Below are 25057 nucleotides of genomic sequence, written 5' to 3'. Positions count from 1 at the left end.
ACAAAACACAGTGAATGTGCTAAACTTACGTTTACTCTGTAATGTTCACACTTTTGTGAGTCTACAGTGAGTTTCTGGCTCCACAGACAGCATGTTCGACACCCCCTGCTGTAAGTGACAAGTCCTCCCAGACTTCAGCAACAAAACGTCTCCTGTAGTTTAAGAGAACCACCAAATCCCTTTACTGTAGAGTTCAGGTTTTATCTATTAGTCTTATGTCATTCCCACCCATCTGTGGCCATCTAGCTAATGGCTTGTCCTGCCGTCATCTATTTCCTTAACAGCCTGTCTAACTTAAGGTCAAGAGGGCTGGAGCCTAGCCTGGCTGTCATACAGTGAGACAAAGGTGTGTACCACCACTATATACCATTGAAAGAAACTATTTCTATTTCTGTACTATTTCTATTTGTTTGTTTGACCACTGCTTGATCCACTGACCCCCTGTGGTCCCTCATATGGGTCAACTGTTTTGTGCAGAGTCCTCCACTAGAGGACGGACCCAATTAACGTCTTTGGCCTAAGCAAGGCTGGGCCCCATGGGCTACGGCCTCCACCCCAGTCCTGACTGCATGGTAGGACCCTGTAACCCTGTCTCAGCCAGGTTACACTGGACACTTGTTTTTTCCCCTAAACACAGGGGGTCTCTGAGTCACACTTTTTCTGGTCCTTTCTGGACTAATTTGCATTGGAAGATCCTACCAAAGTATAATTGGCCCTGACAACATAGCTCCTGGGATCACCGATACACATAAACCCCTCCATCAAGATAAGGTATCGATTCATGTGGTGGGTGGGCAGTAAGGAGCTTGGACATTCAAGAGGGACTCGGTGTAGAGCCACTACTCCTCCACATCAAAAGGAGTCAGTTGAGGTTCTTAGGGCATCTGATTTGGATTCCTTCTGGACACCTGCTAGGTGAGGTATTCTGTGCATGTCCTAGGAGGTCCCAGGGCAGACCCAGGACTCGCTGGAGAGATTATATCTCTGGTTTGGTTTGAGAATGACTTAGAGCTGGAAGAGGTGGCCGGGGTGAGGGAAATCTGAGCTTCTGGGGTAAGACTGCTGCCCCTATGGCCCGAACTCAGATAAGCAGTAGAAAATAGATGGATAAATGGATGGATGGAAAGACGAAGTCCACCCTGGACAGATCACATTTACGCCTACAGACAATTTACATTTACCCTAACATGTATGACGAAGTCACGCAGGAGAAAATGCAAACTCTGCTCAGACAAACCAGGAAGTTTCTTGATGTAAAGCAGAAGGTGGATAACTGATGCTAATGGATGCTATCTTGTATGTTTAGCCCATAACAAAAACTAGTTCCTGCAAGTGTTCAGTAACGTTTGAATCAGTTATATAATTCTGAGTCATCCTCAAGCCAGAAAACAGAGGTAATTTCTTATTTTTGGCTGCGTTGTCCAACCCTTCATGTAATAGATTTTGGAGAAGAAAAAAAGAAGAAGAAGGAGAAGCTTGAGGGCCGCAGAGGTTTTGGCTACTCAGGTACTCGGATCAGGGTGCTGCTGGTTTCGATCTTTGCATGGGATTTGTTGAGAAAATATAAAACATCATGAGACTCATCCTTTAATTCCTACAGATTACTTTATTGACATCACTTGTTGATCAAAAGGAAACGTCGAAAAGGGAGCATAACAGAGCAGCTGACGACACAGGAGGCGGTTTGTGTTGCTTCTCCGAGTCTCTTTCCTACTGCATGTGTGTTTATGTGTTTGTTAAGCTGGTTATTGTCTCAGATGGGCTGGCATCTTGTGTATGATGAAAATAAGATGGATGAACACAGTCGTGGGTGGACAACAGACACCGGTGTTTGTGTGTGTTTGAGAGAGATGGAAACAGACTGTGTGTGTGTGTGTGTGGCCATTCATCTTTTTCTGTCGTCTGTGCTCATTTATGCTGCTTTGTGTTTATGCCTCTATCTCTGTGCGTGTGTGTCCTTCAGTTTGTGTGTGCGGGTGTGTGTTATATAACACCAAAGCGTCCAGCTGTACCTTCTCCCTCTCTCTGGCCATCCTAGCCCTCTGTTTCCCACTGGCCTTAGCTCAGTAAAATATTCATTCTCCTTCTCGCTCCTCCACGCTCTGCCCTCCATATTTATGAAGCCGGCTGTCGTCCAGTGTTAGACAGGTCTGCTGCGTCTTCTGCCGAGCTTCAGCTCCCCACGGCACCAAGATTTATGTGAGATTTATTTCACTGTTGCTGCTAAGTGGGCAACAACGATCCCCTCCTCCCCCCAGCTCGTCATCAGTGCACAACCACAGCATGATTAGCACACTGTGTTTTCACAGACTCGTACCTCTTCTTTTTTTCCTGATTGGATTTGTCATGTGTGTAGATTTGCCACAGTGAATGAGCAAATTTCATTCAATATGCAAGTCCAGTATAATTAGATAGGTCTTCAGTTTCATCCTCATTGTGACTCCCACGTTCAGAATGTCCTCTTAACTAAATGGGAAAATATGTTGTTTCTCTTTGGCTCTAAAGCCAAACGCAGATTTGCTGTTATCAAAATGATGCACATAGTCTAATCCACTGCTCCCGTGGTGAAGGTTTACTTAGGTTTAGCCACACACGATGGGCAAATACTCAGTTAGGATAGAGTTTCAAAACAACGGGAAGAGTAAAGGGGAGCTGCGATAGTCACTTACAGTGGAAGCTCATTTTAAACATGGCCAGAGGTTTGAAACAATGAGGTCAGTGTACATATAAGTATTCCCTGTGAGACTCGGGTTTCATACTCTTTCTACTTCTGGGTCTGTATGATGTCAGAAAAAGGGGATATCCCTGATATGTTAACCTCTATGCCTTCTGTTTTTGAGGGGCAGCCAATCAGAAGAGGGTTGCCTTAATTCTCTCCTCCATAAAGATGACATCTGACGAGATCAACAGCACCTGTAATAACACGTTTTGACATGTGCTTTGTATGTGCTTTGACGACCACTGGAATAGTTTCTGGGTTTTTCCAAGGGTAGCCATGGTAAACTGTATTGGCAGAGACCATCCTCACTAAGATTTGATACACACCCAGTAATTTTGTCCTGGAAGTACGCCTAAAATATGACAGAAACTGCTCATTTCAGAAACGAGAAACAAAGCTTACTCTAGTAGTCTACCAAGGAGGAAAGGAGCTAAAGGAACAGGAGGTAGAAGAGCTTTTATTTATTTTCTTTTTGGGACTGTGGGTCAAACTGCGTGCTGCACTGAAGCTCAGCATGAGAAAAATCAAGGTTATTTTGAACTGTAAATCCTGCAGAGATACTCTATTAGAGAATAGAGATATAGAACTGGTATGAATGTAATAGGTCCTCTTTAAAGGTCACACTTTGCTATCTGAACCATGTTTGACCCCCAAAGTCCAGTTTGATTGTCTTGTGTGATCATTGTGTACCTCGCCCACTAGAAAAGAGGGGACAGCGTGGGTCTTCTCTGGCACCAGTCACTCATTCATTATTGCTGTAACATCCTTGATATAGGATCTCAACCTGGAAGCCTGTGACGTTTCACAGGCTTCTTCAACTGTCAGTGACGGCGTAGGGCGCGATGAGCATCTGCTCAGTTGTAGAGCGGCAGGATGGATTGCAAAACTGTTAAAAAGCTGACTTTCCACTGCTTCTTAGGTGTGTCGTGATGACACTTGTATCCAGCAGCAAGTGCTTTGCAAGCTACCAGGCTCCATTCAGCAGACATGCCCACTCAACCTCAGTCAGTTTAGCTGAGAGTTGCAACAGTTGGTTGGTTTTCGTGGATTTCCGTGTGTAAATCGAGAGAAGCTATTCTCAGTTTATCCTGCATTCAGTACAAAATCTAAGATGGAGCAGGTGGTGATCCACTGTTAAATCCAGCCTCGAATAATGCAAGACTTGTCATCCTTTGAGTCTGAACTCATTGCCTTTTACTGGCACGATTCAGTTTGACTCAGCAGAGAAGCCCATGACTTCCCGAATTCAACCGCTTCTTCATTGACAGCTGCGTTGGTGCAAAATGACTGAAAATCACTGAGTAAATACATGCATAAGGCGTGTGAGAACATTGCATGTCACTGCGCCAGAAAAGACCCCAAAATAAACCAAGACGCGAAGAGACTTGTGAACTCCACCATACTGTCCAACAGCATCTGCAGCACAAACATTCCCATTTTAACGTCTTGCAGTCAGCTGAGATTGAAGAAGTCACTTGGATGAGTGACGAAACGTTTCTCCCACAAAACGCTATGTCCAGATGAACAGAATCAACTTTTGGAGATTCCCATTTTAACACTGAGGGAGGAGTAGAGATGCTCTTTTCAGTCCAGGGTAGAAGTCAGACAGCCACAAGGGCAGTGGACTAAAAACACGCTGTGACTCTCATGGAGAAAATTAACTAAAAAACCTGAGAATATTCAGGTCTGTAACACTGGTGTGTGTGCAGGCCAGCGGGGGGAGTCTGAAAGAGGTTCTCTGGCACAGTAATCTCTATAAATTTGCATAAGAGTATCCAGAATCTGCAGGCAAAGGGCAGGATTTAAGGTACCAGCAGGTTTTTGGTATATCTGATTCTAGAGATCTTTTGAGCAAAGTAGGAATCTCATTTCCTCTTTTTTATTTCAATTACTAACTTTTTACTCTGCATTAGCATTTATACATATATACTAGGGGTGCAATGATACACAAAATTCCCGGTTCGGTTTGATACTTTGGTGACACGGTTCGATATTTTTTTGATACAAAAAAAAATGTTCATGCCTTTTTAATTTGTCATTTATTAAAATTATAAATATATATTTTAACTCAAAAGTACCGTTTTTAAATTTAATGTTGCTGAAACAACAAAGTAATAAAAATAAATAAATCTATCTGATCGAGAAATCCCTCATCTTTGGAAAAGAGAGTTTATTACAGAGAAATGTCTCTTTCCAAAATAAAAGCTATACTATACGCTTCTTCTGGGCTATATTCTCAGCAGCATATTAAACATATCAGGTCCCCATAAGGAGAATCATGTGCTAACGGCTGTCTAAATGACTCGGGTAAAGTTTGTAGCATGCGTGCTTGTTGTTTTTGTCTGCTTCCACTTGTCTTTGCACTAGGATGATGTCGGAGTAAATGTGCAGTCATATTCGTTGTGTTCCCACTAGTGCTGTCAGCGTTAATCTCATTGAAATGACGTTAACGCCACAACACGGCAAATCTATGTTAACGAGCTACCGTGGATCGCCCCATGCGTGGGGCTGGACGGCCAACACGTTAACGAGATAACTGCGCTAACACACTAGTTCCCACCCATGTAATTGAGCATTGCGTGGCACATCCAACATACTGTTTTACTTTTGTCCATGACACGCTTACCTTCAGGGTCATACATCACATGAAAACCAAAATAGTTCCAAACGCCAGATCTGAATGAGGGTGGGGGAGGTTCAATTTGCCATGTTGCAAGGAGAGCTTAACTTCTGTCTCGCTAGCTTGCCCTGCGCTCAGTGAATCTGCGTTCGACTACTCTGCCTAGGCTGCACTGTCGAGCGCAGATCCACTGAGCGCTCAACACAGACAGCATCATCAGAAGGAAAGTTGATACAATTAATTAAAAATGTTGTATTGTGCAATACATATGCATACCGAACCGAAAGCACTGTATCGAACGGTTCAATATCGATACGAGTATTGTTGCACTCCTAAAATATATATATATATATATATATATTAGGGGTGACCTACAGACATAAAGCTTTGCTCAGATATCAGTTTTTTCCCCAATTGCCTGAAATCTGCATGGTAACATACGACGTATACAGAATCCCCCTTTAACCCTACGCCGTGACCTTCCAAGTTGCGGGCTGCGTCGACTCAATGTGTAGTTGCATTTCTTAGGAGGTGCAGGTCAGGTTGTATGGAAGGTTATGGCATAGGATTAAAAAAGGGGTTTCAGGTTACATCTTAAGTTATGATGTAGATTTCACACAGAAGTCTCAATTAGGTGGAAAACAGCAGACCTGCCTATGATGTGTTTTCATGTTAGTGGCACAGTACGACACAACCATGCCTGGTCTGAGTGTGATCTAAGGATCTAAAGCTCTGTTTAACTGAAGCTAACAGGGTTCATCCAATAAACTTGAATACATGTTATACTTAGGCATTTAAACAAGTGATAACTGTTTAACTGATAACTGGACCGTGGGGTTTACCCTTCAGTAAACACCAGTAAGAAAATGAGCTTGTTATTATAAGCAGGATCTTATAAATCCATAGTTAAACGTGAGCTCATTGCAGATTGCAACTGAGAGCAGGGCTCGTGTTTTACAAGTGCCTGTTCTCCACCAAATTTAAGTCCCGTAGGGCTCCCTCACACTCCACAGCATGAGTCATGAGTGCAGTTTTGATTTGATTAGCGAAACTTATCAAAATGAACAAGAGAAAAATCATGTCATGTTTTAAGCCTGAGCTCCAATATTACACATTTAGTGAATTGAGTAGTGCTGTGTTTTTCTGTGGACTGAAATATTGCGGGTGCCAATATAGAAACCATCTAATAGATCACATTAGTCTCGATATAGCCTCTGCCACCACATTAGATCAATCCCTCTGGGCTCCTTTGATCGGCTCCATCACCTAGCGGGGGTAGGAAGTCGTGTTTTGGTCCCGCCTTAGCTAGCAGTAAATATTTAGTATTTACTGCTGTTTACACTTAGCTAGATTAATGCGATGGTGTTGTGTTTAGTATGTTGCTTTGTTTTGTTTTTTGCTTGTTTTCTATTCTTTTTCTCTCAACAGGTGATCCAGGAGATATTTTTCCCCCTTTCTCACTGTCCCTCTCCCCTTCTGTTTTTCTTTTCCTTCCTCTTTCTTTCTCCCTTTCCTATCCCTCACTCATGTCTGTCCCGTCTGTAACAACTGAAAATAAAATAAAATAAATAATAAAAACAAAGGTCGATCAAATGGACCAATACGGCAATGCCATGATGATCCATTTGGCAAAATAAATCCATTGGGTATCCTTGTTGGTCTTCAGACAACAATTCTGACGGCTAAAGAACCAAATGGGACAAGCAAAAAAAAAGAAAAAAGAAAGAAATATTGCGGGTGCAGTATCATGAAAAAAAAAATCTACTGTTTCTAATTTTTTAAGAGAGAAGATCAAAGTTTGCTTTTTTGCTTGCTGTGTTGAAATATTCATGTGCTGCTCCTTAGCAGTAATATATTATATTTAAAGCCTGGCGTTACACTCCACTGAGAGCAGACATATTATATTCTGTACAGCTTGTTAATATAAAAACTTTGACAACACTGTTTTCCCTCCATCTGCACTTAACTGACTGTTTGTCCTTTGCTCTCCCCCCTGCCTGTTTTCTTCCTCTGCAGACAGATTTATTGTTTTCTTCTTGAGATGTGCAGAAGCCACGTTTGTATTCTGTATGTATTTTTTCTGCACTTCTCTAATCAGCAGCCAGATTTTCATATTTATTCCTTCACATTAATGGTGAACTTCGTATTTGAAGTTTAACTTATGTCAGCCAGACGGACTCAAGCATTCATACGTACTTTACCACCTCCTTAATGCTCAGCACTGACAGTTTCTTCAGTGTGCGTAACCGCTTTGTATTAATTCACACATTTGCAGAATGATTTTACAGCAGTTTGAATTATGCAGATGCGTAAAACACTGTGCATGACTTCAGCCCAAGGTCTGATTTAATGCAGCAGTTATAATCTGCATAATTCTGCTGTTAAGTGCTGTCTGTTATTTTTGAGTGTTTTGTTCTCCCACCAACATTACACTGATGAAGTTCCCTCCTTTAAGAGGGCCACTTGGAGACCTTAACTGGAGTTGTTGACAGTCTTTATCAGAGTTTATAGTGAAGTTTTTTTTTCAGTTTGATTTAGCAGCATAAGGCTCGATATCTTGTACAGGGCGCCAGATGTTGTTGTACGACATTTAATAAGCATACAGTTCTATTCTGTGGATCTATTTTTTGTGTTTTTTGGTATGTAGCTTAGCTTTAAGTTTATAACAGCTTGTTTTTCTGTTATTCTGATATGGGGGGAGTCAGAAGTGTCCTCATTAGCACCACAGACTGTAGGTTTTTATTTTGAAGCCTGAATGAATTTTACATACTTGTTAAGTTTGAAGCTAATGCTAGTAACCTCAGTTAGCAAAGCTGCATCCACAGCTGCACGGGTGTTAACGTAGTTGTCACAAAAGACAGATGTGGATTGTATACGTAAGGATGGATATAAACACCTTACATATTCATTGTGTTTCATTGGGGGTTTTTTTAGTCTGGAATTTAGCTTTATGAATTTTCCCTTTTCTTTTTTTTTTTTTAATCAGAAGTGGCCTCATAGTCGCACAGACTACACACAAAAGACAGGCATGACATTGTACTTTGGTCTTTATTTATGTTTTGGCGATTTGGAGCCAGACGTTGATATATTTTAATAAGAAAATGGTGTGCAAAGTTATCAGCTAATGCTAACAACCTTGGTTAGCTAGCTGCATCCATAAAAGGCAAGATTGATGTGGGTACTATGATGTAATCCACTAATTTAAGCCTCAAGCTTAGCATTTTCACTGTTGCTGTGTTGCAAGGCTTTTTTTTAACCAGGATGGATCTGGCTAATAGTCTATTTGAACATAGACTTAGGGTCAGATTTACTAAACTAAAGGTCACCGACATAAGTTAGCATGTGACATAGAGTAGATAGAGATCAACTTCAGCTCCGAACAACAGGACACCTGTAAACCAAAGCAGCCACATTCCTAAATTTAGGTGTTAACAGTATAGGAAAAGTTATAGGAAAACTCACTCATCATACAGCTGAAAATGTCCTTAAGCAGCCTCTTTTATTTTGTCTGTAGAGTTGTGCATTTTACCATGAGAGTCTATGGGAACTCACTCACTTCTGGAGCCAGAGGTTGCTGCTTGATTCAGATGAACAGTTGGAGTATACATCACCCATTGCATGGACACAGATACACATACAAATGAAATTTTCACTCGCCAAACCTGGATTGAAGATTTTCTTGGTAAACTGTTAGATAACTGTGGACCAAGCCATATTATTATTCTATTAAAAATGCTCCAAAGGGCATCTGGAAGGTTGAGTTCAGTGACTCATATTAGCTGAGGTGAACTTAGCAGACAGCCGTCAACTGTCTGCTAAGGTCTTTGAACACACATCATAAGCAACTAAACGGTGAGGGCACTTTGACTCTCCTACTAATGACAGGTAATCAAGAGTGAATTGAAGGCCTTGTTGATAAATTCTAGGCAAATAGTCTACAGCTTTCATAAATTAAAATAGATACATCAGGCACATCCAGCTCCTGATTTCTCAGTGTTGGACAGCTGATGTTTGAGGAGCTAAGTTTTATTTTTCTCCTCACTTGCTGATCACAAGGCTTGAGAATCGTTGGGGAAGCAGTTTTTTTTTTTGCAAGATTAGAGGAGAGTTTCTGGAAAGATGAAGAAAAAGAGGGTTTTTAAAAAAAAAAAAAATCACTAATGCTGTAGTTCTTCCGTTGAGGTGGCATGCATTAGAGTCATCCACTAATTCAAAGCTGCACAATGTGACTTTAATGGATCCAGTATGAGGAAGCATATTAGTAAACAGCAGACTGAGGAGAAATGTGCACATTAATGTGGCAGCTTTGTGACTTATTTGGCATTTGGTGCTTGGGTGGAACACGAGAAAGTTTGTTTAATTAATTAATCCTTTTGTATGCATGACTCTCACAACACTCAGACTGGAGTATTCTCGACATAATATGACCTGCAGGAATCTCTCCAAATAGATTCCCTCATAGTAGATAACCCTTTGTATTAAAGAGGATAGCTAATGGATGAAGGGGTCGGAGATGGTGACACATACTTTGACGCTGTGTTGGCCAACACCTCTAAACTGTCATCTAAATGCTGTTGGTCACTCTTATGGCCAGAGGGCCAGTGATAAGAGAATGTGAATGTGTGTTATCTGTGACTCAGGGCTGTGTTTAGAAAGCATTTACTTCTATATACTGTATACATAGAGGGAGAATTTTGTCTACAGGATTTAGGCTGTCTCAGGTGTTTCTGTCTCTTCATGTAATCCCTGACTGACTCCTTGATGTTGAGATCAGGAGACTGTGGGGGCATAGCCATCTGTTGCAGGGCACCTTGTTCTTGTTGCTAAAGATGGCTGAATTTCAGACTCTTTGTCATGCTGCAGGATACATTTGGAACTCATCAGATGCAGTTTCTAGTCTTCCGGTTTTAGGCTTTGGACCAAATGCAAGATTGGCTGCAGGGATTTGCTCTCAATCTGCCACTTTAAAACTATTGTTGAGGTTTTCTTTTTTTGTGTGTTATAATACTCAAGTCTTTTTCTATTTTAACATGTTGCAGTCATGTGAAATCTGATCGTTTCCCTTTTGATTTGGGCCATTTTCATATGTGATCTGAAAGATGTAAAGACCTTCCTTGTTTTACCTTAATTCTAACAGTCAAAATCCAAAGTTAGTCAGCTGATCTGTGTCTTATGATGCAAGTCTTGTGGGGAGGCGGTGGCAGATGTAGCGAGAAGTAGCCTTTGAAATCCTGAAATGTTTGAAAAGTTTGTTTCAGTGAAGCCGTTCATGTTGTGATCACTCCAGGCTTTATATCCACACCCACTTACATACGAAGTAGCAGACATTGCACCAGAAAAGGCACATAACTTAAAAGTTGGCTTTTATCTGTTCAGAGATTTGATTTCTTGCCCTGAACATCACCTAATAAATGAAACCCTAACTACTGGCTTAAGTGGCTTCGATGATTACTTGGTGCATCAGCATGCACGTATGACATGTTCGATCATTCAGGTCTGTGATGAGTTCACAATGGGTAATAGTTGCTCCAAGACCGTAACAGTAACAGACTAAACTAATCAAATAATACAATATGTTACAGAATTTACAAATTTAAGAAATAGCACTAATATACAAATTGCTCAATTATAAATATCAAGAATATGGAGAAAGAGTATTACAGAGGTGGAATATATATGATCGAAATTTGACTCTAACCTGTGAACTCTGTTATTTGCTATTTTACTGTAGAGCGTGTGCAAAAAGGGTGTAACTATTGCAGTGTTTACAGTGTGTTAGATGGAGGAGTTGTACAGGGAGATGGCCACGGGCAGGAGTGATTTCCTGTGTCGTTCAGTGGTGCTTTTTGGTACTCTCAGTCTCTCACTGAACGTGCTCCTGTGGCTAGCCAGCACGTCATGGAGAGGGTGGGAGGTGTTATCCAACATTGACTTTATCTTGGACAACTCCATGCCCACAATATGGCTAGCCTTGCAGATCGGTTTATTTAGCCTATTTGCATCTGCGACCCTTAACCTGCTGCCCCAGCATGCAACAGCGTAGAGGATCACACTGGCCACAACAGATTCATAGAAAATCCTGAGCATTTTCCGACAGATGTTGAAGGACCTCAGCTGCCTCAAAAAATAGAGACGACTCTGGCTCTTCCTGAGAGTGCAGTGATGTTTTTTTTAACCCAGTCCAGTTTATCGTCTCTGTGTACTCCAAGGTATTTATAGTCCTCCACAATGTCCACATTGACCCCCTGGATTGAAACGCGCTCAAGGTTTTCCTGGCCCTCCTAAAGTCCGCAAAACATGTATCTGGAATGGATAAAGCAGGCAAACATTAAGCTTCCCAAAGCCCTGACCTTAATTTAAAAATTGTGGACTATGCTTAAAAGCTAGGTGTGTACCAGGTAAACAACTAATTTAAATGAAGTCTGCCAACTCTGTCAAGCAGAGTGAGAAGATATCCAGCAAGATATATCCCAGAAGCTTGCTGATGGCTACCAAAAGCATCTTGTTGACATGCAACTTTTTTTTGGAGTCTATATGTATACTTTTGATCCTGTGTAGATAACAACTCTAGACAACTCTTGCGTAAAAACGCAAGAGTTGGATGCAGAGGTTTGAATTCATTTTCAGTCCGGAAGCATTAAAAGCCCCAAAATTACCATTCATGATGACATTCATGATGAGTGGATGTAAACTTGATAAACTGCCTGTGTTGTGACTAAGCAGCACAGGAAATATACCAAACCCTAAAATTAGAAAATGAATAGAAAATTAACACTTTAGCCACCAGAGTTATGTTTTGAACTTAACAGTGACTCATAAATCAGTAATCATTCAAGACTTCTATTTTTCACACTATTGCATGATTGTGGAAACACTGATAGCTTGAATATCTTATCACTGGTGGGCACAGTGTTACTAGATTGTCGGCACACAAACTCCGACTGCTCGGCAGTCTACCTTGATAAAAGAAAAAGAGGAGAACAAGCAGCCAGCTAGAACAAAGATATATATTGGTTCTCACTTGGGCATCCTTAAATCAGAAATCTATGTTTAAAAAAGGTTGAGGACCTGAGTGAGACAAATAAAATGTTTCCTGTGCAAAAAATAAATAAATAATAATAAATTTCTTTAAAATTCTGGCAGTATCTTTTTACCCACAAAGTACATAAATAAAAATCACTATACAGGATTGTGCCATGCTGCTTCTCCTGCTGGTTGACATAAAAATAACAGTGTTGACCATCTGATGGATTGTGTGGTCGGGCAAAGGGGCAGCCTAAAAAATATTGCTAGTGTGAAAGTGGCAAAACTGCAGTTGTTCTAGTGGCCACGTGAGGGCTAACTCCAGAAGGGAGTCAATAGCCACAGATTATCATGTTAAGAAAATTAAGGGCATGGCTTCATTGATTGACACAGCTGGTAACAGTTTGCTAAGCTTCAGCTTTGCTAACTAGAGTCATTAAACTGGACCTCTACTATCTGTGTGGAACACTTTTAATCCATTGACTTGAAGTATGGTACAGACTGTCCAAGACGTTTGTACTTCCCTTATGGAAAGTCCAATAAACTAACATCTGTGTTTGTACCCTGCACCTGTTCAGTATATTGGTGCAGCTCGCTAACTATGCTAGTTGGCGTTAGCTGATACATTAGCTCCAAAAACACTAACATATGGTGCCCAAAATGCTAACTTGGAAGAGTCCAAAACCAGCAGGTGACATCACAGTAGCTATGTTCATCTTTTGATACTGTCTGTGGGTGTATACAAAGTCCGAGTCACATGAGACAACAGCTTACACTTGGATGGTGCAAAGGCTGTAACTATAAGGGTGGACATAGAATGCCAAGTCAGTTAGATGAAAACTGGCCCCTAAACAGTAAATCTGAATTGACCACCAAGGTTTTCAGTGAATGTAGCCTCACTGGTTGTTGGGTTCATCAGCATTTCAGCTCATCCCAAAAGTGCTAGATGGCTATGATCATGCCTTCGCCCAGCAATTTCTTCCACACTAAAGCCTTCTCATTATAAACCTCTGTCTTGTTAAGACAGGATAAATCCGTCCACAAACTGTGGACACAAACACTAGAAGCAGACTTTCTAAGAAGAATAAAAATGTCTTCTTTTTTTAAGTTCTCCCAAAATATGCTTCCATTCAGCTTTTTGAAAGCAGCTGTGGTGATGGTAGCATTACAACATAACTTTCTGCTCTTTTTTTGCTACTATTATTTAAACCTCAAGGCCGTAAAAAGACTATCTTTATGGTTCACTTATTAATTTTATTTTGTAGTGCCTTTTTTTACCTTTATCTCCAAATCGGCAAACACACATTTCTTTCTTACCACATCTCTTCAGCTTTGTGCTTAAAGTGCCATTGTTACAACCTTTCCCTGAAAAGCTTGAACTCTGTAGAGGCCTCCAGATCCCAACAATAGGGACAATACTAAGTGACGTGAAACAACAAAACCAAACTTCAAAATGTCATCGTAGCCTCTTTCTGTCAGAGTGAATGCAGGCTGGGATTCAAAAAAGTAGATAAAGTTTTTTTGTCCGTGCTAACCTGACTGTAAAATGTCGCAGATGCCCTTTAACTGTGTCAGAGAAGGCCCTGGTCAATGCTAGCTGTGATCTACACGAGCTGATAAGGTTTCACTCCGGTCAATACACTTTACTGGACAGGTGCAGCATCGATCAAGTCCTGATGGAGGAGAAACACTCCAGCTTTTCTTATTTCAGTGAGCTCACTGGCAGAATAATTTCAGATGTGACATTCCCTATTTTTAAAAAGTGACACCAAGTCCAATAAAGTTTGAGCTACTTGTTATAGCCTAAGGAAGATTATGAACTAAACCAACTTGCTAGGCTTTATTTTGTTCAAATTGACAGAGACTCTGAGTCCCAGTTAATTTTACATACTGTACGTGTCAACGTAAATGCCTTTTGTGCTATTATGCAAATGCTTTGTTAATGTACCATGAGATTAAAGCGGGCATTTAGCATTTAGGCCAGAATTGGCTCTTGAATGGAGAGCTCAAACGAGTTCTTGTGAAATCCAGCCTGCAGCTGTACCTTTGACAGTGAAAAGAATAGATTTTAGGGGATTTATAGATTGTTTGAACTTTTATTACTGAATGACCTTTATAATCGGGTGCTCTGTTTGCTTCTGAACCACAAAGTATTGCCTTCCTCTTCGGTAAAAGAGTCATTTTGGTCCACTTTTTTTTTGTCTTTTTCAATCCTCTTTCCATAAAGCGTTTCTTTAGAGTGACATCGCTGTGAATCAGGCAAGACAAACTCACCCGTCTTGTTTCTTTCCTCAGGGCTTCTCAGAGAATTTTTCCAAATACAGGCTGAAGCGTGACGCGCTTAAATCCTTCGATTTGGTGGCATTTATATTCAAGCCAACCTGCCCAAACCATAAATAAACCTGTTTGTGATCAAGCACCGGGCCTATGTGGCAGCAGGTAGGAAGTAAGAGGAACAGACTTGTGACTGAAAAGTTTTACATTTCTAGAGGCCTCCAAATCCTGATAATTGCTGTGAGAGGGTCAGAGTGTCCTTGAAGAAAGCACTTAGCACACAGCTGCCCTTTGGCCAGAGAAGAATATAATATGGCATGGAACAGCTAATTTCCCAGAGTGCTGTAAATATGGATGCTTATTCTCAGCACGCTTGGAGAAGTTGATTTTAATCTATATTATACTGAAAACTCGGCTGAATCTCAAGGTTGTCAGTTTGGCTAGACTTTACAGCTGCTGAACAGTTTAAGCTCAGGTGTACTCTATGCAGTCTGGCCTGCCATTCTTTAGGGCTTCTCTCCAAGTTACTAGCATGCATTAAACAGACACACTATCCTTGGGCTTTGCTGATTCAAGCTTCTGGCAGGAATTTTGCAGACAGACTCATTGGATTTAGGACCCCTTTAGACCAGAGATCAATTCTAAACAAGCAGCTTATATCAGATTGTAGTGTAGGATTTACTATTCTGGTAAGGCAGCAGGGTAACAGGGTGTTTGTTTCAAAGTAGCATTCAACAAAAAGTTGTTTTACTTTCCATCCATACATTTTGTGATACTGATGTGCACAGCAGTCTAAACAGAGGCACCCACACTTTTATCTAGCCAATCATCCCCTTTCACTGTTCTGGTGGGACATCAATGCATCCCTGTAGTTTTACCTGTTTGTAAATGCCTCAAGAGCCTCAGCTCTACTCTGAGCCCCTTTCCAGGAACCTTACATTCACAGTCTCATTCTTTCGGTCACTACCAACCTACTCTTGCTCTTTCCTTCCCTTACTCATGACATAGATACCCCTCCACTTGGGGCAACAACTCCTCCCAACCCAGAGTGGGCAAACCTAATTTCCATAAAGGGTTATTAAGGAGGAGAATTTGTTCCAGACAACTCCAGAACATCATCTAATCAGTGCAAGTGGTGTCTTCAGAGTCTACATCAGTAATAACTGTTGCCAATTACACTTATGTTAATGAACTTAAAATTTTAAATCACTGCTTCAGAGGAAGAAAAGACTGGGACTAAATTAACAGTTGTGAAACTCCAAACAGTTAAGGCCTTTCTGTAAAGCTTGATTTAAAAAAATAACTACATGTCACAGCAATCCAGACCAACACAACTGTAATTGGTCTGCTCGGTAGTAACATTCACTGTAAGCTCAGAATATTATTAGCACAAGAATAATGCATATAAAGGCTATAACTGTGCTATTGCAGTAGTATTCTTCTAACATAGTTTTTAACAGCACTGTCAGTTTATATATAGACTCAATCAGTTCTGAAGTCTTTTCTCTTTCCTGAATTTCAGTTACAAAAAACGAGAAGAAGAAAGAGGAGCCTTAACAGCTCAGTCATCTGTTATGTCTTTTTAAAAGTGACAACAGAAATCCACAGTGTTCTGAAAATTAATTTAGAAAATTAACTTGGACAGAAAGAGACGAGGGAACGCAGAAAGAGGAGGCCTAAAAAAGAAAAACATATTGAAAGATAACAGCAATGTGAATCAGCCTTGTTGCACTACACGTTAAGATGCAGGTTTTCTCATTGGCACGTTTATAACAGATAAGAATGGAAAAATAAATCAAGAGTGGATAAAAGGACGGATAAAATAGCTTTGTGTCACCCTCTTATCTAACGTAATTAGGAGGCGACATCAAGACATAGTGTTTAGTGGTTCCTGAGAGATATCTGCAGTTCCCCGAGCTTGGAGAGCTCAGTGGAAAAGAGTAGATCCGAGAGTGGATTGCACAGCCTCAGCCACCTATTGAACTTCTCAGACCAGGTAGATGGTTTGTTTAATACACTTGTAATGTTGTCTTAAACTGAAGGTAATGAAAAGACCGACCTAACCAACAATTTCAAGACGGGAGCGTTTTACCAGTTAGGAGTTGCCTTCCTGGTGGGCACTCTTTTCCTATTTAAAAAAAAAGCAGCATCAGCTAGTCATCCATTTATTTCACTTATATAAACATACATGACAGGAAATGAAGCGAAAATGTGTCCCTGGATAAAGAGGGGCCTGATAATTGGATCAGGACCCTAGTTGCGGTTTCTCGTGATCAAAGTAAACCAGGCCGCTAACTGCCAAGTGTGTCCTTCTAGGTCACCACCGTCCTCTTTCATTGTCCGGGCAGCAGACCTTTCTCTGTAATGGACTGATCAATTCTCCATGCTAAATCACAAGGACAGAGACATGACATGAATATGTGTACATGCAACCACACATACACGCGCACACACACACACACACACACACGTACACATGTTTGTCTGTGTACACAGACAAACATGTACTCGGGCTACGCTCAAAGAGGCGTATTGTTAATTTCTGTCCCCCGCCCCACCACCCCTTCATCTTCCTAGAGGGGAGAAGAAAGGGTGACCTAAATTTGACACGACCAGGGTGCATATTGTCGAGGATGGTTGGGTTTATCTGTGAATGGGTGCACTGTACGCAAACACACAAAGATGCAGATTTGTGCATGTAGGCGTTTTAACCTCTTAAGCCCCAACGCCCCCTGATACGGGGGCAAAAGGCAGGAGATCAGTTAGGCTTGGGGCTTAAGAGGTTAATATGATCAATAAAGCTTAAATGGTGATTTGTGCGAATAATCCCCAGGTTAACACATACAAGAGAAGGATTCATTTGTACGCTCGTAGAAGATACTTATAGGCACCTGCCTGAAAGATACTCTCTCTCTCTCTCACACACACACACACACATGCAAACACACACAATGTACAAGTTAGTGATGCATGAGTGCATGGCCTGCTTGTCTGGACAGAGGAAGGGGGTGGGGTAAGACGCTCTTAACCACTCTCTCTGTGTGTATGCAAGAGTGGGAGTGACCGGCATACCTTTGCACCCCAAACGCCAATAGCATCCCTCCTCCCCCTCCCTCGTTTTCCCACCACAGTTCCCTGCAGTCATGTATCCGAGCTGCAGTCGTTGCAGCGGAGCCTGGCTGCTATCTGAAGCATGGATATACAGCAGCTGTTTACCTTCCCTCCTCGTCTGTTCTAGTGCTTCTGCCTTTTGGATTTGACCTCTCTCGGTCAGTTTTCAAACTCTTAATGTTTACTTGATTTCTATGTTGCTACTAGTGAGGTCATTTAAAATGTACAGTGGAAAGTGCTGGAGAAAGTGTCAGCCTTAAAGTTAGTAAAAGTTGCAATGCAGCTTGGGAGAATATTGTTAGAAGCGAAGGTTTTCCATTCAAGTTTTACATAAATGAAAGTGATGATGTAGGTTTAAGGAAATTTGCAAGTTAATCAATCTTATTCTGCATGTAAACTTTTGGTGATAGTCAAAGAAATGTAGTTTAGTTTATTTTTATTTTATCTTTGTGATCATATTTCTTTGATGTATCTTGTGCATGCAAATAGAGTGTACAGCATGATGAGAGTGTTTTTTTTTTTTTTTTAACCAGACTGTTTGGTGAAGAGGAGTAAACTGTTAAGTTTAAATGGTAATGTTAATGTCAGCGAGCTTAGTTAGGAAGCTACGAAATATATAAATGCATCCTACCGATTGATACCTGCTAATTAGTGCTAATAAATAACACTGAGATAAAATACTAGGATTTCACTTATTTAATCTGTGATTTACCAAGTTAACATGCAGAAATTTTGAGGATATTGTCATAAGCTCTCCACAATGGCCAGAAACTGGAGCCAGTTGGGCAGATTGGTTGGAAACACACCTCTAAGTTTGGAAAATAAAGCAAAAACCAAAGTAAAACTAAAACATACTGGAAACAATTGGAAGATGGGTACGCTGTAGTCATAAACGATAGGCATGGCTGTGAGTTTTAAATGATGCACTATTGATACTAAGGGCCCAAGTGTGAGTAGTTATCCTCCACACCATTGAACCACCAACATCCTGAAAACCTGAAACAAAGCAGGATGGATCCATGTTTTCAAGTTGCTTGTCACAAATTCTGACCCTGCCATCTGAAAGTTGCAGCAGAAATTGAAACTCATTAGACTGGGCCATCTCTTGTCCAGTTTTTGTGGCGCTTGTGTGAATTGTAGCTTCAGTTTCCTGTTCTTAGCTGACAAGAAAGGCACCATGTGTGGTCTTCTGCTGCTGTAGCCCGTCTGCTTCAGATTCAGAGATGCTCTTCTGCATACCTTGATTGTAATGAGTTCTCTGGTTGTGGAGAAAGATCCCAGTAGAACATCAGTTTTAGAAATACTCAGACCTGCCTGTCTCCATGCCACAATTCTCCATTCTGATGCTCAGTTTGTCTACATGTCCAACTGCATCAAGTTTCTGACATGTGATTAGCTGATTATGTTTGCATTAATGAGCAGTTGAACACATGTACATAACAAAGTGCCCAGTCAGTATATAAATTACACTAAGTTAAAAGGTCAGGAAGCCATATCGTCTATTTGTTCTGCAGGAACAAGTTAAACCTAAATGGATTTGGATGTTAGATAAGTCAGAAGCATGCTGGATCCTATTTTTATCTTTCAATCTCCCACCCTTCGGTACTGGCTCAACTCTGCCAGCATCTTTCTCCCTCCCTGTTAAGGCTGTTAGTTTTGACAGATTGGGCCTCATTGGTGTGAATTCCCTTCCTCCTCTTCTTCCACTCTGTTCTTTTTCTCCACCTACTTCGTCTTTTTCGGTCTCTGATTTTCAGCATTGTGCCATTTCTCGATCACCTCTCCTTCCACCGTCTCGACTACACACCTTTTACCTTCTTTTTCTGCCACCCCCTACATCTTTTTCTGCATTTTCACTGCTTCTCCTCCTCTGTTGTTTGACATATAGTTCTTCCTGAACTATTTACTGCTTTCTGCATTGTCCTCCTTCTCAGTGCTTTCTCATTTTATTCTCTCATATCTATACTTTCTCTTCTCGGTTCTTTTCACCTTCACTTTCCCCCCTTTTTTTGTTCTATCTCTTAAAAAGTTACCTCTGCTTCTTTTCCCCTCATTTTCCTTCCCTGCTTCCTTGCCCATCTTATCTCGTATCCTTTTCCTCCTCTGTTATCTGCTTCTCCTTCCCTGCAGCTCTTCCTCCTCTCCCTTTTACTCTGCTTTATCACTCTGTATCTTCGGACTCTTGCTGACACCTCACTTCGTTGGGCCACTGCAGCTGGATAAGTTTTGGCTTCTGCTCGCTGTTTACTAACCAGCTGATCCTGCTGTTTTTGCATGCAGCAGCCGGGCGATTTTGAATCAATTATTTTTAACACTGCAAAATTGACAGTTTTCTATCATGAGCGCCGGGGTTTGTAATAGGCCTCTATATGAAAACAAACTGCAAAAGCAAGCACTTACAAAGTCAAGTGTCTAATAGCTTTCAGAGGAATTAGCAAATCCAGCGAACAGGCCAATTTATCAAGACATCATTAGCATTTATGTCAAATAAAAAGTTCTTATATGTATATAATGATTGTTACAATTCCCTATATTTGCTGTCAAGAGGTTCTAATAAATCCTCTCTATGTGACGAGTTTCACCATTGCTGGGATGCATGCATCATGCATCTTAAAAGAATTTCAAAATGCTTTCAGTTTAGAGAAAGAATGAATAAATATTCCACTACAGCAGATTCTTAAGATAAAGGTCTGCTTTGATGACTTTGTCTGCTTTCCTGTGGAGCATCATCTGCAGCACATCGTCTCCCCTTTAACCCACATCTGTAAATCTCTGTAGAGGAATCTTGTCCTATTTCTAGGATCACCAGCAGTCGATAAAAAAATGAAAAATTCCAAAGTGTGAAAATGACTTGGCTCATTATTTTTTTATTACAGCGTCATGAGCCGCAGGTTCTGTGAATGATGCAATGAGTAAAAGTCAGGTTTTGTCTGTTCCTCTCTATTGGTTCATCACAGCAGCTACAAGATCTTTGGCGAAGGTAATAAACTGTGTGTGACATTTTTCAGAGGTCCCTCTTTAACAAGTCTCTAATTGCAGGATGCCACGGGCAATAAAACCAATACAACGATACATTACATACATAACAGTAGTAATGTAATGGTGGCAATCTGGGATATGTGCAGTGACATCACCAGTGGGATCACAAGTGCTGATAGTGATAGTCAGTTTCTGTGTTTATTGTTGTTTCCTGTGTTTATTATTGTCTCAATAGACGCTATAATGCTAAAAATGAGAGAGCTGGATTAAAAAAGAAAACCGTATGTAGCAGAGACAGGGACATTTAAGTGCACCTGTTTAAAAAATGGGACATTTTTGCAACATCAGCACAAAAATTAATAGGAGTCATGTAGTAGTAATGTTTCTCTAATTGCTTTTGAGTTAGCAAGTGTGCGCATGATGCTTATTGGGATTAATAGACAGACCACATAGGAGCATTAATACCAACCGGATTAAGTTGGTCAGTCTGGGCAGGAATGCTAGCCTCGGGCTGAGAGAAGGCAGGTTGTTTAATCGGATCTTTTTTCGAACTTTACTTAAACAGAAAAGAATTTGCAACCTCAAACATCTTAAACTCTCCAGCTTCTCAGCCACCTAAGCAGCTTTTATCATTCCTGAGCATTTTCCTGTTCTCTTTTCTCTCTTCTTAGCTCTCCAGTCTCTCATTTTTCCCAATTGCTTCCCTTTTGAAATATTTCCCGCGTACGTTAAAAGAGAATAATTGACAGCATATGTTGGAAAATGTGTTCAGTGTCACACTCATGAGTCTGATCTCGTAGAAGCCTTGTTTCTCCAGTTTTTCATTGTGATGGTTTCACTTCAGTTGAAACAATGGTAAATGGCCTGTATTTATATAGCGCTTTACTAGTCCCTAAGGACCCCAAAGCGCTTTACATATCCAGTCATCCACCCATTCACACACACATTCACACATTCACACACTGGTGATGGCAAGCTACATTGTAGCCACAGCCACCCTGGGGCGCACTGACAGAGTGCGCCCGGTGGCTGCCGGACACTGGCGCCACCGGGCCCTCTGACCACCACCAGTAGGCAACGGGTGAAGTGTCTTGCCCAAGGACACAACGACCGAGACTGTCCAAGCCGGGGCTCGAACCGGCAACCTTCCGGTTACAAAGCAAACTCCCAACTCTTGAGCCACGATCGCCCACAAATAATATCTACTATCTTTGAGTTTATAAAGCCCTTCAAACTCATCAGAGTAACTTTCAAAGTACTCCTTTATCTCAGCTTAAAATGACAGCTGACATACATTACTGCATCATCTTAATCCACGCTGAAGGTTATAAATGTTTGCTGTGTGTGTGTGTGTGTGTGTGTCCCGTTTCCTCTGATGTTTAGAGCCATAATTGCACTTAGAATAAGTGAGATCATACACAGTTTTCTGCTGCTGGCACTTTTTATTCCAGCAGAAGGAGGATGTCAACATCAATGATCCCAAATGCCATTAAAAAACTGCACTAAATCTGTGGGTGGACTGCCTACCCTCGCACAAAAACACATCATTATCTTTCTTGTGCTTTGTGGTTGTGCTGCTGTATATTAATTTCTATTCACAACTCTATATTCCTGACTCCAAACACTCCCACGTTGCGGCGCTCACTTAAATCTGACACCTGCCAAACTTTACGGTGAACCGCTCGCGTGTTTAAATGAGTTTACCAGGCATGAAAGTTGTGCAGCAGCCATTAGAAAGTCATAAAAACAGATCCCATCACCCTGCAAGGTCTACTACTTTACCATATGGAAGACTATTTAAATGGAGGTAAGATAAGCAGCCTGAGGACACTCAGGATATTCCACACAAACAATGATAATTTAAAAAGCCTCAATTCCTTCCATTTTCTTATACAGTGGTATTAGTCTTGTTAAATACTTTGCTAATTAGATGCTAATTTGTCTGTTGGTGCTGGGAAACAGCTGCCTTTTGCAATTGGAAGTGCTGATGAGAGTGGAACGGAAACTAAAAGTTGTGAGCCTTCAAATTCAAGACACTGAGCTGACGGATGAAAGTTTAGACTTAGGGGTTGAGCCAAGACATAATTTGTGCTTCTTAGAAGAAAAAATGTCCAACTTTACAGTAGAAATTAACATTTATAGGCTGAAACAAACAATAGTTCAGGCCTTCACGGCTTATTTTGTTCTTTGATTACAACTGTACATTTTACTGACTAATTTGTATTGAATGGTACAAAATATACAAGAAGTTTGTGCTTAATTTTTGTTATTACTCAGCACAAATGAGTAGACTGATCTTCCTACACGTTGCACCTACTGGAGCTACTTGGCCATGGAAATCAATGCAATCAAGCTTCTGGTGCAGATTTTGTGCAGATGTTAATGGCAGAGGAGCTCTGCAGTTACTGAGTGAGGAGACTTTTACACACTATGCGCCCCAGCAGTTGCTGTGGTTTCTAAACACGTCGACTTTACAATAATGCCACTTACAGCTGATCTGAGTTTGTCCATATAACGTACAGATCTGGATCGGTCTATCAATTCATCTTGCCATATGTCTAAATGTGGTCGCACAGGTGTAGAGACTGGTCGGCGAGCTGGCCACCATAGGCCTCTGGGGAAAAGTGTGTATTCCATGACCAGTTGTGAAGTGGTTGCTCGTGGTTGATGGCAACTGCTAGGTGAAACTGGTAGAACAAACGGGTATAGAGTGCTGCACCCAAAACCTTCTAGCAATTGTTTTGATCACTCGCAGGGTTGCCTGTAAAAGATTGCAAAATAGTTGTGAAACGCACAATGTAAACTGGAAGAAGTGATCATTCACCACAGTGCAAAGGTTCAGACTTTTGAAATATGCTGGTAATGCACAGCTATCGCTTTAAAGGTGACGTTTTGGAGAAGTCATCAACCGGGGAATACACACTTTGCCCTCGCGATCAGAGATGAATGACAAGCCTCAGTTACGATCTTCGTAACTGAGGCTAACATCTTTCATCAAGAGCCTGAAATCCTGAAAAGAACTTTGTTTCTCCCAATTTAAACCTTAGTTTATTATTCTTATACACAGCATTCATTCTTGAGACAAATATTTCACCATTTATTCTTTCTAGTTTGTTGTCATCTTCTTCCTTATATTGCTAGGCAACCATACATCACCAGGAAGGAATCCATATTGTTCCGGGAAGTTCAACTCCAAGCTTTTTTCACCTCACTGACACTGCCGTTTCTCTAAAGCTGCTCAGTGTCTGTGGGGGGGGTGTGTCTGTGTGTGTGTTAGAGAGCTGAGTGGAACATGGGGAGTTTTGGGGTAAAGGAATGGCTGAAAGGGGGAGCGTGTCTGTGTGTGTGTGCACCAAGAGAAAAAGGGGGGAGGTGGGGGTTAGGAATCTGTTTACAATGGCCTGAGGGAGCTGCCGGAGAGGGAGAATCAGTCTGATATTTGGAGGTAGAGTGCGAGAGAGTGCGTGTAACACAAAGAAAGAGTTTTGGAGAAGGAATAAATGAAAGAAGAGGAAGGGATGGAGCCCTTGGGAGGATTAAATACAAACTGAAGGAGTCATTTAAGGCACAAGTTGAACCAGGAGTCACGGGAGGGAGATTGCAGGTTGATGCAAAGCAGCAGCCGTCCCTGATCTCCACTTTCAACCATGCAAATAAGATTTAGTTTAGTTGCATGCATGCAGCAGAAAGCAAGTTTATGCATGCATTTATATCTTTTTGTTATTTTTGCTCTTCTGTGTTTTCAGAGTTTGAGGAGCAGTTGTACGACACCAAGCTGACCGGTCAGACTTTCCGGCATCCGTCCTCACAGAGCTCCGACGACACGTCCACCTCCCTCAGCCGATCGCCCATCTCCCTCAACAACAAGAGGCCCGACTTCATCTTTCTGGTAAACACACACAGACGCACGCATGCAGGCTCATGTTTACACCCATCTTATTTGATCAGGAGGCTCCGTCACACCAAAATGTCACCTCTCTGCTGAACAAACACCCAAGCTCAGATTTTATATGCAGCTATTTGAAGCTGCGCATCTTTAACAAGCAAATGCAATAAATAATCTCCACCTTTCCTATTTTAAACTCGCTCTTTTTTCCACCTCTTAAACCTGTGAAATCTGACTTCATCCTGCCTGTGCTAAATGCACACACACACACACACACACACACACACACACACACGCACACACACACACTCTGTGTCCACTTCACTTATCTTCTTCGTTTTTCTCTCGGAACAGCAAGACACCAGACTTCACATTCCCGCTAAACTCCTGCTAACCTACTGCACCCGACTCCATCTGCCCTTTTCTGGTCCTGTTTCCACTCTTT

The 25057-nt window shown here is 41.3% G+C and overlaps 1 protein-coding gene across 13 annotated transcripts in view; it reads left to right on the top strand.

Moving 5' to 3' along the window:
* nhsl2 (NHS-like 2) overlaps positions 1-25057 on the top strand; it is a 206917-nt gene that overhangs the window by 146518 nt on the left and 35342 nt on the right. For all 13 annotated transcript variants that reach the window (XM_085138160.1, XM_085138152.1, XM_085138209.1 and 10 more), the window contains one exon: positions 24473-24615. In XM_085138160.1, coding sequence (XP_084994286.1) covers positions 24473-24615 — 143 coding nt within the window. The remainder of the gene's footprint in view (positions 1-24472; positions 24616-25057) is intronic.

This window comes from Neolamprologus multifasciatus, chromosome 3 (assembly GCF_963576455.1).
Source record: "Neolamprologus multifasciatus chromosome 3, fNeoMul1.2, whole genome shotgun sequence".
Lineage (NCBI taxonomy): Eukaryota > Metazoa > Chordata > Actinopteri > Cichliformes > Cichlidae > Neolamprologus > Neolamprologus multifasciatus.
The sequence above is the reverse complement of the archived record's forward strand: the minus strand, read 5'-3'. Positions and strand labels throughout refer to the sequence as shown.